The sequence below is a fragment of the Chiloscyllium plagiosum genome, unplaced genomic scaffold (genome assembly GCF_037043375.1).
Source record: "Chiloscyllium plagiosum isolate Xiang-an unplaced genomic scaffold, Cpla_swu_hap1 HiC_scaffold_2, whole genome shotgun sequence".
NCBI classification, from domain to species: Eukaryota; Metazoa; Chordata; class Chondrichthyes; order Orectolobiformes; family Hemiscylliidae; genus Chiloscyllium; species Chiloscyllium plagiosum.
Window position 1 is genome coordinate 115,110,471 of NW_028270140.1, and position 12,233 is coordinate 115,122,703.

The following is a 12,233-nucleotide window of genomic DNA, read 5'->3' on the forward strand; positions in this document are numbered from 1 at the left end:
TTTTCAGGAGGTAACAGGCATTATACTTAAATTTCCAGAAGGCTTTTGATAAAGTGATATATCAAATGTTATTGCAGGAAAGTAAAAGCTCATGGTGTAGTGGATATCATATTTACATTGATAAAAGAGTAGCTGGCCAACAGGAAGCAGAGAATAGGCACTAATGGGTCTTTTTCAGTCTGGCAAGTTGTAATGAGTGATCTGCCACAGGGATCAATGCTGCAACTGCAGCTGTTTATTATTTATATGAATAACTTAGCAGATGGGATGACAGGCCTCTTGTGGTATAGTGGTAGAGTCCGGGGTTCAAGTCCCATTTGCTCCAGGTTTGTAATACCATCTCTGAACAGGTTGAACTGTCTTTGCAGAAGGTGGAAAGGGGTGGGGAGGGAAATATATCCCTGGGGGGGCGGGTCTTTTTGGAGAGGCCATTCCCTCCATGACTACCTGGTCAGGTCCACGCCCCCCTACAACCCACCCTCCCATCCTGGCACTTTCCCATGCCACCGCAGGAATTGCAAAACCAGCGCCCACACCTCCCCCCTCACCTCCATCCAAGGCCCTAAAGGAGCCTTCCACATCTATCAAAGTTTTACCTGCACCTCCACTAATATCATTTATTGTATCCGTTGCTCCCGATGCAGTCTCCTCTACATTGGGGAGGCTGGACGCCTCCTAGCAGAGCACTTTAGGGAACATCTCCAGGACACCCGCATCAATCAACCAAACCGCCCCGTGGCCCAACATTTCAACTCCCCCTCCCACTCTGCCGAGGACATGGAGGTCCTGGGCCTCCTTCACCATTGCTCCCTCACCACCAGACGTCTGGAGGAAGAAAGCCTCATCTTCCGCCTCGGAACACTTCAACCCAGGGCATCAATGTGGACTTCAACAGTTTCCTTATTTCCCCTTCCCCCACCTCACCCTATTCCAAACTTCCAGCTCAGCACTGTCCCCATGACTTGTCCTACCTGCCTATCTCCTTTTCCACCTATCCACTCCACCCTCTTCCTTGACCTATCACTTTCATCCCCTCCCCCACTCACCTATTGTACTCTATGCTACTTTCTCCCCACCCCCACCCTCCTCTAGCTTATCTCTCCACCCTTCAGGCTCTCTGCCTTTATTCCTGATGAAGGGCTTTTGCCCGAAACATCGATTTTACTGCCCCTCGCATGCTGTCTGAACTGCTGTGCTCTTCCAGCACCACTAATCCAGAATCTGGTTTCCAGCATCTGCAGTCATTGTTTTTACCTAAAAGGTATGTTTGCCAAGTTTGCTAATGACACAAAGATAAGTAGGAAGTAAATTGTGACTAGGACATAATGAGGCTACAAAAAGAAACAGATAGATTATGTGAGTGGGCAAAGGGTTGAAAAATGGATTGTAATGTGGAATTGTCCATTTTGGCAGAAACAAGGAAAAGGAAGTATATTATCCAAATGCTGAGTGCTGAGATGCAAAACAATCAGGGTGGTTGAGTGCATGAATCACATGGAATTAGCATGAGGTACAGCAAGTAATTAGGAAAGCTAAAATTTAGAAATGTTATCATCTATCATGAGAAGAATTGAACACAAAAGTACAAAGGTTATGCTTCAGTCACACAGGACACTGGTGAGACCACAGTATTAGTCACTCTATTGAACAAAGTTCAGAAAAGCTTTACTAATGAGTGGGTTGTCTGATGAGGAAAGGTTGGACAGGCTGAGCATGTATCCACTGGAGTTTAGAGGAGTAAGAGGCAACTTAACAGGAACATACAGGGGCTGTGGCATAAGACAATAACTAATTTACATCAATATTTACTTCCCCAAGTTCTCTAGCCTCCACTTCTTTCTCCACAATAAAAATTGACACAGAATATTTCTTTAGTAGCATTCCCATCTCTTGTAATTCCACACATAGATGATCTAGTTGATCTTTAAGAGGCCCTATTCTCTCTTCATTGCTCTTTTTGCTCTTAAGGTACTTGTAGAATCTCTTTGGGTTGTCTTATCTGTCAAAGCTATCTCTTATGCTGTTTTTGCCTCCTAATTTCCATCTTAAGAATGCCTCTACACCCCTTATACTCTTCAAAATATTCACTTGATCCGAGTTGTCCATACCTAATATATGGCCAGAGTCACAGTATCTTTATTCATCTATTGTTCCCTTCTCTTACCAGCCTTACCCTCCACTCTAACAGAAACGTAATGCCTTTGAACTCTCATCTCACTTTTGAAAGCCTCTCACTTGCCAGTTGTCCAATTACTTGCAAACTGTCTACTCCAATTAATTCTTGTTCCTATCTCATACCATCAAAATTTGCTTTATTCCAATCAAGAACTTTAACTTTTATACAAGGCCTATTTTTATCCATAACTATTTTAAAACTAATAAAATTGTGATCACTGGTCCGAAAGCACTCCCCCACTAACACTTCAGTCCCCCGCCCTGCCTTATTTCCCAAGAGAAGGTAAAGATTTGCTCCTCCTCCAGTAGGTACATCTTACAGAGGAACCTCGATTATCCGGCATTCGATTATTTAAATTTTGGATTATCCATCAAGATCATACGGTCCCAATGCTAGGCTAAACAGCGTTATCTGGCATTCGATTATCTGAACTAAATACTCCCCGCCTGTGTCGTTTGGATAATCGAGGTTCCTCTGTATATTAAGAAACATTTTCTTGAACACATTTAACAAATTTCTCTCCATTCAAGCTCTTAACACTATGGCAGTCCCAGTCTATGCTTGGAAAGTTAAAATTCCCTACTATTATACCCTGTTATTCTTAACAGGTGGCACAGTGGCTCAGTGGTTAGCACTGCTGCCTCACAGCACCAGGGACCCAGGTTTGATTCCAGCCTTGGGGGAACTGTCTGTGTGGAGTTTGCACATTCTCCCTGTGGTGCTGCAGTTTCCTCCCACAATCCAAAGATGTGCAGGTTAGGTGAACTGGCCATGCTAAATTGCCCATAATTTTCAGGGATGTGTTAGTTAGGGGTAAATGTAGGGGAATGGGTTTGGGTGGGATACTCTTCAGAAGGTTGGTGAGGACTTGTTGGGCCAAAGGGCCTGTTTCCACACTGTAGGGATTCTATGATCTACATACACCTGAGATCTCCATACATATTTGTTCCTCGATTTCCCTCTGACTATTGAGGGCCCTCTAGTACAATTCCATCAAAGTGATCATCTCCTTCTTATTTCTGAGTTCCACCCACATAGCTTCATTGGATGGTCCCTCAGATATATCCTAAGTACAGCAATAATGTTTTCCTTAATCAAAAAGACCACTTCCCCGCTTCTCTTGCCTCCCTTTCTATTCTTCCTATAGAATCTAAACAACAGAACATTGAGCTGCCAATTCTGTCCCTCCTTCAGCCATGATTCTGTAATAGCTATGATGCCCCAGTCCCATGTTCCCAGGCCTGTCCTGAGTTCATCTGCTTAAACTGTAAGACTCTTGCATTGAAATAAATGCACTTTAATTCATCAGAGTAATCTCGCTCTCTGACTTTTGAAATTAGATTGCTGTTTTTAATTCAGAGTTGAAAGTGTGTTTTTGGAAAAGTACAGTAGGTCAGGCAGCATTTGAGAAACAGGGAAATCAACGTTTTGGGCAAAATCCCTTCATCAGGAATGAGGCTGGAAGCCTCCGGGATGGAAAGATAAATGGATGGGGTGGGGGTGGGGCCAGGGGGATGGTAGCTCAGAGTGCAATAGGTGGATGGAGGTGGGGGTAAAGCAGATAGGTTGGAGGGGAAGGGGGAGCGAATGGGTGGGAAGGAAGATTGACAGGTGGGACAGGTCCTGAGGACAGCGTTGAGCTGAAAGGTTGGAACTGGGATAAGGTAGGGGTAGGAGAAATGGGCAAACTGATGAAGTCCACATTGATGCCCTGGGGTTGAAGGGCCCCAAGGCGGAAGATAAGGCATTTTTCCTCCAGGCATCGGGTGGCGAGGGAGTGGCGGTGGAGGAGGCCCGTGATCTGCATGTCCTCGGCAGGGTAGAAGGGGGGAGTTGAATTGTTCGGCCACGGGGCAGTGGGGTTGAGTGATGCAGGTGTCTCGGAGATGTTCTCTAAAGTGCTCTGCAAGGTGTCTGTTCTCTCTAACATAGAAGAGACCGCATCGGGAGCAACGGATACAATAAATGACATGTGTGGAAGTGCAGGTGAAGCTTTGATGAATGTGGAAGGCTCCTTTTGGGGCCTTGGATGGAGGTGGGGGGAGGTGTGTGCGGAGGCAGAGGAAGGCGTTAGGAGGGGAGGGTGGCTTGTTAGGGGACGTGGATTTGACCAGGTAGTCGCAGAGTGAACGGTCTTTGCGGAAAGCAGATAGGGGTGGGGAGGGAAATGGGTTTGTGGGTTTTCTAAATTCAGCCGAATCCTCATCTAGCTTTCTGTTCTTATTACTACTGAGGATCTCTCCATCCCCTTCTCCCTACTAGTTAAAGGTTCTCAAATAGTTGGGTTTCACCTGAACTGGAAGGGAACCATCTTCTTTGAATCTTTTCTGCCCCAGGAGAGATCCTAAGAATCCAAAAGTTTGAATCCATGTCCATCTCCTCAGCCATTGATTTATCTGCCCTATCTTCTTCCTCCTAATCTCACTAGCACCTGGCACCAGCAGTAATCCAGAGATTACTACCTTTGAGGTTCTGTTTTTTTAACATTGTACCTAACTTTCTATGTTCATTCTTTGAAGGTGAGAGAAATAGAGGCTAGGGAACCCAGGGCGATAAATATTCATGTCTTGAGAATCACCCACATTACAGAAGAGGAAGTGCTGGAGGTCTTTTAAAAAACATAAAGGTCGATCAATCTCCAAGACCTGATCAAGTATATCACAGGATGCTGTGGGAAGTTAAGAAAGAAATTGCAGGGCCCCTAACAAAGATATTTGTATCATCTACAATCACAGGTGAGGTGGCAAAAGGCTAATGTTATGCTTTTATTTACTGATAAGTTGATAGCCAAGTTCCATACCCATGAAAACAGCCTCACCCATGACCTTGGGTTCATGTTGCATTACATGTGACTCCACCACACTGTTCCGTATCTGTAAAATCTTCTTTACTGTCCCATTTTCATACCAGCACCTTGATAAATTATGATCTCTCTACCTTAGTTTGTACATTTTTGGATTACTTATTACTTTGGTTAGACCCTCAACATGCGATTCATATAACTATCACGTTATTCCAGTCAAATAAAAACTGAAAGATTTGTGGATGCTATAAATCAGGAGCAGAGGCAGTCCAGGGTTGCTGGGGATGGGCAGCAGGTCTGGCAGCATTTGAGAGGTAATGTTTTGGGTCCGGTGACCCTTCCTCGGGTTTTTCTTCACAGATGCTGCAGTACCTGCTGAGCTTTTCCATCAACTTCTGGTTTCGTTCCACGTTATTCCAGTCATTTGGTTTGTCTCCAGCACCATCTTATTCTCCATTTTTTGTAATTATCTCTCTGCCTCATTTGATGCTGGAGATCAGAGTCAAAAGGTGTGGCGCTGGAAAAGCACAGCAGATCAGGCAGCGTCCAAGGAGCAGGAGAGTCAATGTTTCAGGCATAAGCCTTTTCATCCTGAGCTGCTTTTCCAGCGCCACACATTTTGACACTTTACTCACACCGTCTAACCCTCTTTGTCACCTCCAGAGACTTATTATTTGAAACTCCACCCATACCATTTGTATGATCTTTTCATCTCTCTGCCTATAAATTCTGTGTTCTGTGTGCCTCCCTGTCACTTCCCCTGATGAAGGGGCTATGTTTCCAAAGGTTGTGATTTCAAATAAACCTGTTGGACTATAACCTGATGTCAAGTGATTTCTGACTTTGCCCACCCCAATCCAACACCAGCACCTGCACATCGTGCCTTTATTTAAGAAAGGCTGTAAGGAGAAACCTGGCAACTATACCCCTGTGAGTCTGACATCAGTGATGGATAAGAGCTGAAAATGTGTTGCTGGAAAAGCGCAGCAGGTCAGGCAGCATCCAAGGAACAGGAGAATCGACGTTTCGGGCATAAGCCCTTCTTCAGGAATGAGAAGGGCTTATGCCCGAAACGTCGATTCTCCTGTTCCCTGGATGCTGCCTGACCTGCTGCGCTTTTCCAGCAACACATTTTCAGCTCTGATCTCCAGCATCTGCAGCCCTCACTTTCTCCATCAGTGATGGATAAGTTGTTGTCAGATGGGTTTCGGAGATAGGAGAGGCATGGCTTTGTGCGTGGAAATTGTGTCTCACAAACTTGATTGTTTTTTGAGGATGTAACCAAAACGATTGATGAGGGCAGAGCAACAGACATTGTCTACGTGGACTTCAGTAAAGTCTTTGACAAGATTCTGCATGTAGATTAGTAAAGTTTGATCACATGGGATTTATGGACAGCTTGCCAACTGGAAACAAAATTGGCATAACAGCAGGAGACAGAGGGTGGTAGTGGAGGTTTGTTTTTCAGACTAGAAGCCTGTGACCTGTGACATTCTGCAGGGATTGGTGCTGGATCCACTTTTGTTTGTGATTTATATGAACAATTTGGATGAGAATGTAGGAGGCATGGTTAATAAGTTTGTGAATTACATCAGAATTGCTGGTATAGTAGACAAGGAAGAAGGTTATTTAAGATTACAAAGGGATCTTGATCAATTGGGCCAATGGACTGAGGAGTGACAGATGGAGTTTAATTTGGATAAACGCAAGGTATTATATTTTGGTAAAATAAACAAGGGCAAGACTTATACAGTTAATGGTAAGGCCCTAGATAGAGATGTGCAACAGAGAGACCTAGGGGTTCAGGTACATAGATCTTTGCAAGTGGCATCGCAGGTAGACAGCATAGTTAAGAATGCAACTTGTGTGCTTGCCTTCATTGCTCAGACCCCTGAGTATAGGAGTTGGGACATCATGGTGAGGTTGTACAGGACATTGGTGAGGCCATGTTTGGAGTACTATGGCCAGCTCGGATTGCCCTGGTATTGGAAGGATATTATTAAACTGGAGCGGGTTCAGAAAAGATTTACCAGGATGTTTCATGACTGAAGGACTTAAGTTACAAGTATAGACTGGAGAGGCTGAGACTTTCTTCATTGGAGCATAGGAGATTGAGGAGTGACCTTGTAGAGGTTTATAAATCATGAGGGGCATAGATAAGGTGAATAGCAAAGGTCTTTTCCCGATGGTTAGGGGCATGTTTTTAAGGTGATTTGAAGGGGACTTGAGGGGCAACTTTTTCACACCCATGGTGGCTCATGTTTGGAATGAACTGCCAGAGGATGTGGTAGATGCAAGGTACAGTGTCAACATTTAAAAGACTTTTGTACATGAATAGGAAAGGTTTAGTAGGATATGAACCAAATGCAGGCAAGTAGGATTAGTTTACGTTAGGAAATTTGGTCGGTTTGGATGAGTTGGAATGAAGGGTCTGTTACCATGCTGTATGACACTACAACTCTATAATTCTTGCACAGGCTCAGGAATCTTAGGGATTCTTTCACTGAAAAATGTGGTATAAGTAGAGTTGAAATATTGTTAAGGCAGTCGTAGATAGATTGTTGTTAAGCAAGCTAGTGAAAGATTATCAGGGATTAGCAAGAATGAGAATTTGAGGCGATAACCAGGTCAGCCATGACTGTGTTGAATGGGAGAGAAGCTTCAAGGGGCTGAATGGTCTACTCCTTTATCAGATTGTTTTCAAGCAAAAACATGAACGAGTGTGACAATGCTGTGTAATATTGCCAAAATAATTCAATCTGCGCACAACAAATATTCAAAAAATTAAATGTACTTGTGAGCCAAGAACATCACAAACATGTTGTACAGTGATAATGCAATTTATGGAAGAATCAAAGAAACACTACAATATATCACGTAGAATAAGAAAAATCTCAAAATGAATGATATAGCTCGAGTAAAAACACCAATTTAAAAAAAGACCAGTAGGATAAATACACTGGAATAAACTAGAGAGAAGATTGAAATGGATGGTGTATCCTGGAAAAAATAGCTAAGTTTTGTTTTAGAACAAGTGATAACAGAAATTGATAGATGCAATGCTAAAGTCATAACAAGGATAACAATAGCCAGAAGCAATTTTGTGAAGGTGAATAATGTGTACACAACTAAAAAACTCAAGCTTGTAACAAAACAAAAACATGTTCCACTTTATCTAGTTTCCTGCACAACTCAGAAACCTGGACAATTGATAAAGATCTGAGAGATAATAGGGAGGTCTTTGAATTGATGATGCCAATATACATGCTTCACATCCCACATACAGACCATAAGACAAATTAAATGATGAGGTCCTTGAAATAGCAAGAGCAAAAAGAACTCGTGAAAGTGACTTTCAGAAAATAAAATGTCAGCATTTTGGCCATTTGGTCAGAACATCTGGACATCTTTTCTAAAAGGCAAAGAGAAGGGCAGTGGAAAGAGGGATTGACATGGGTCCAGTGGATGATGGATATCACAAAGCAGTTGAGCTACAGTGGATGTGTGAAGATGACACAAGACAGATGTGCATGACCAATCATACTGGCAGATGTCCTGGTAGGAGTAGCTATCAGCAATAACAAGTGAAGAGCAGAAATTTTCATTTACATCATTTAATGGTGAAGGGTCTAATTTAACATATGAACCAATTTTCCTTATACTTTTTTCCCTCTCTACTGCTAACCGGTCTTCAGTCTTCGAAAACTCATCAGATACAATAAATATGTTAAATACATCAAAAAATATCAGACTTTATTTGCAAGGCAAAAAGACAGTCATGTGATCATCTTTTCACCCTTACATCATCTTATATCTCTTTGTTTTTGTTAACCAAAGGTAATATGGCAAAGGGGAGTTGGGTCGCAGATCAACTTTTTCTCACTGATTGGTGAAACAGACTCAAAGGGTTAAACACCTTCCTCTTGCCTTTTGTTCCAGTCGCAACATAAGGCACGCGAGACTGGGTCCCCATATACCCCCTTCCCCTTCTCCTATAACCTGCAGTGGCCTGAAGGCTGTTGAATCATTAATTAGTTTAAAGCAGGATTTTTACCTTCACTGGGGAAGGAACTCCGACTTCTGAGAATTGCCAGCCAAATAAATGTCTCTCCGCTTCCAGGTGTGCCTGCATTCTTTGTAGTGTATTTAGTCTTTCAGCAGGAGGGGACATGGATCCAGAGTTCAGTTCAGGATGAAGTTGGTTTCAGGCAGGATCCAGCAAGTGAGGCAAGGGAACTGGGCTCGCCAAAGTGGACCAGGCAAGGGCAAATGAAATGATGCCTCAATTAACTACATTCCTCCTGTTTAGAAGACAGCCAACCCTTGTCCAACATCAACTCACATAGTGGATACTGGACATTTGGCTTGGGCCATCATCAATTAAATCCAAGTAGTGATGGGATAAGATTTTTAGTGGTCATTAGTTAGTCATGTGAGGTCCTCAATTAGCCCAAGTGTAGGCCAGCCCCTGGTGCTTCCCCCCCATTGATGGTAACGTCATGGCAAGAGCAGGTAGGTAGGGCATGACTTAATTTGACATCCATGCTACTTATTGGGGTCCCTATAGTAAACCCCCCACCTGGAGTCTGTAAAATACATCCCCTGATTTCTTTCTGTTTGTCTTGAGTGATTTTGATTACAAGCCTTCAGCAACAAAACAGCAATTCAACCTGCACTTTGAGCTTCATGGATGTCCAAACTTCTACTTTGTAAATCAAATACAAAACCAAATGAATCAAGTTTTTAACCCCGAAGTTAGTAGAAATATATTGTTTAACTCACACCATCTTCATTCAGAACAAAGCAAAATGTAAGGACAAAAGCACCGGTGGGTGAAAAAAAATCATAGCTGGTTTATCTGATTATTTGGGTAACACACCTCAGCTTTCAATCTCTCAATCTCAGTGTCTTGATCTTCAAGTTGTTGCCGCAGTTGATGTGCTGCAATTTTCTCCGTTTCTACTATCTGAACCAGATGAATATACTTCTGCATCAGCACCTCACGCTCAATTAGAAGATCACAGTAGCTAGGAGAAAAATAACATCAATTAATGCAAAGCACTGTCACAAATTTGAACGTTAATCACTAGAGAAGCTTCCCACTTCCATCCTTATGCCAGAGGGAGGTTATTGATGAAACAGCTGAAGATGGCGGAGCCAAGGACACAACCTTAATAAACTGATGGCTTTTGTGGTGCAATGGTAGTGTCCCTACTTTTGAGCTAGGAGGCTTGGGTTCAAGTCCCACCTGCTCCAGAAGTGTGTCATAACATTGTTGTGTTGATAAAAATAAATACCATGACAAACTCCTACAGAGCTGAGGTGTTTGGCCTCTAATAATCATAACTATCTTGCTTTGTGCTCATTATGACTTCAACCAGTACAGAGCCGCACTGCAATATCTCATGGATTTTAATTTTATTCAGATTCCTGAATGCAACACAGTCAAATATTATCTTCATGTCAAGGCCAGGACTCAGTTTTTTGGTCCATATTTGGAGAGAGAGTATAATGAGATCTGGAGCCAAGCGGTCTAGGTGGAACACAAACTGATCAGTATGCAGGCAATTACTGTGTAAGTGCCAATTGAGACCTTCCATCACTTTCTGAAGATCAGGGATAAACTAATGAGCTGGTTTGAGTTGTCCTGATTTTTCCGAAACAAGACATACCAGGTTACTTTTCCATATTAGTACATTGTAGCTACACTGTAACAGCTTAGATAAAGAAACAAATATTTGTAAATCATAGGTCTTCAAACTAGATAATGTCAGGACCTATAGACTTTGCAGCATCTGGCACTTTCAGGTCTTTCACGGTAACACATGAAGTGCATCAAGTTGGCTGAAGACTGCCATCTCTTCGCTGGGCTCCTCAGGTAAATAGTTGTGAATGCTTCAGCCTTGCTTTTTGCATTGACATACTGGGCTCTGCCAACATTGAGGATGGAGATTTTTGTGAACTCGCCTGCAGTTAGCGGTTTAATAATCCAGTATCATTCACGACTGGATACGACAAGACTGCAGAAGTTTGATCTAATCTACGGTATCACCGCTCTCTGTCTTTAATTCCCAGGAATAGGATAGCAGACTTTTGCAGTTTTGTTCAAATTTACTTTTCACAACTTGATCCAGTAATCCGAAATAATCTCTGTTGGCCACAGATTACATAAATCAATCTGATACTAATACTGGATTTAGTGAATGAACATTCTAGCAGACACAATCCAATTTACTCGTTATACTAATTTTTCATGATATTTTAGAAAATGCTTTAATCTATGCTGATGGTGGAGACATGCTAGAAAGTTTGCACAGACAATAACTCGGCAGGTTTATTTAAATCAAAAAGTGTTGCACTGGAAAAGCACAGTAGGTCACACAGCATCAGACGACCAGGAGTCAACTTCTCCAGCTTCCAGCACCACACTTTTCGACTCTCATCTCCAGCATCTGCAGTCCTCACCTTCTCCAAGTTTATTTAAATGCAATTTGAACAAAGAACAAAGCACAATGCACCACAGGAATAGGCCCTTTGGTCCTCCAAGCCTGCATCAACACATTTTGCCCTTCCATATTAAAACTGTCTTCACTTACAGGATCCATATCTCTCTATTCCCTTCCTATTCATGTATTTGCCAAGGTGCTTTTCGAATGCTGCTTTTCGAATGCTGCTATTGTGTTTTCTTCCACCATTAACTCTGGCAATGTGTTCCAAGCACTCAGAACAGTGTGTGAAAAACCTGCCTTGCACATCGCTTTCAAAAGATCCCCCTCACAACTTGTATCCCCTTGTGACTGACCTCTCTATCTGTCATTTTTCAACTCATACCTCCAACTGATCTTTATCCTGCTGTATCTCTGACAATCCCCCTCACTATCCACAACTCCATCAATCTTTGTATCATCTGCAAACTTACTAGTTAGACCAGCTATGTTTTCTTCCAAATCATTTATGTAGATCATGAACAGCAGAAGTCACAGTACGGATCCCTGCGGAACACCACTAGTCACAGCCCTCCATTCCGAAAAGTATCTTTCCATCATTACCCTCTGTCTCCTATGACTCAATCAGTTCTGTATCCATCATGCCAGCTCACCACTGATACCAACCTCTGTATGAAAACCTTATTACTTAGCTCATGGATTAACGTTTCCCCTGACAGTATCTGAAGCTCACTATAGATCTCAGCTATAGGTTTTTACTGTACCAAAACAGACAATCCTGAGATCCATTCTATTGTTTTAAAACATG

General features: G+C 42.6%; 1 protein-coding gene across 4 annotated transcripts in view; it reads right to left on the bottom strand.

The window, feature by feature from the left end:
- Positions 1–12,233, bottom strand: part of LOC122559051 (ras-specific guanine nucleotide-releasing factor 2) — a 244,258-nt gene that overhangs the window by 178,604 nt on the left and 53,421 nt on the right. For all 4 annotated transcript variants that reach the window (XM_087999794.1, XM_043708239.2, XM_043708251.2 and 1 more), the window contains one exon: positions 9,859–10,006. In XM_087999794.1, coding sequence (XP_087855920.1) covers positions 9,859–10,006 — 148 coding nt within the window. The remainder of the gene's footprint in view (positions 1–9,858; positions 10,007–12,233) is intronic.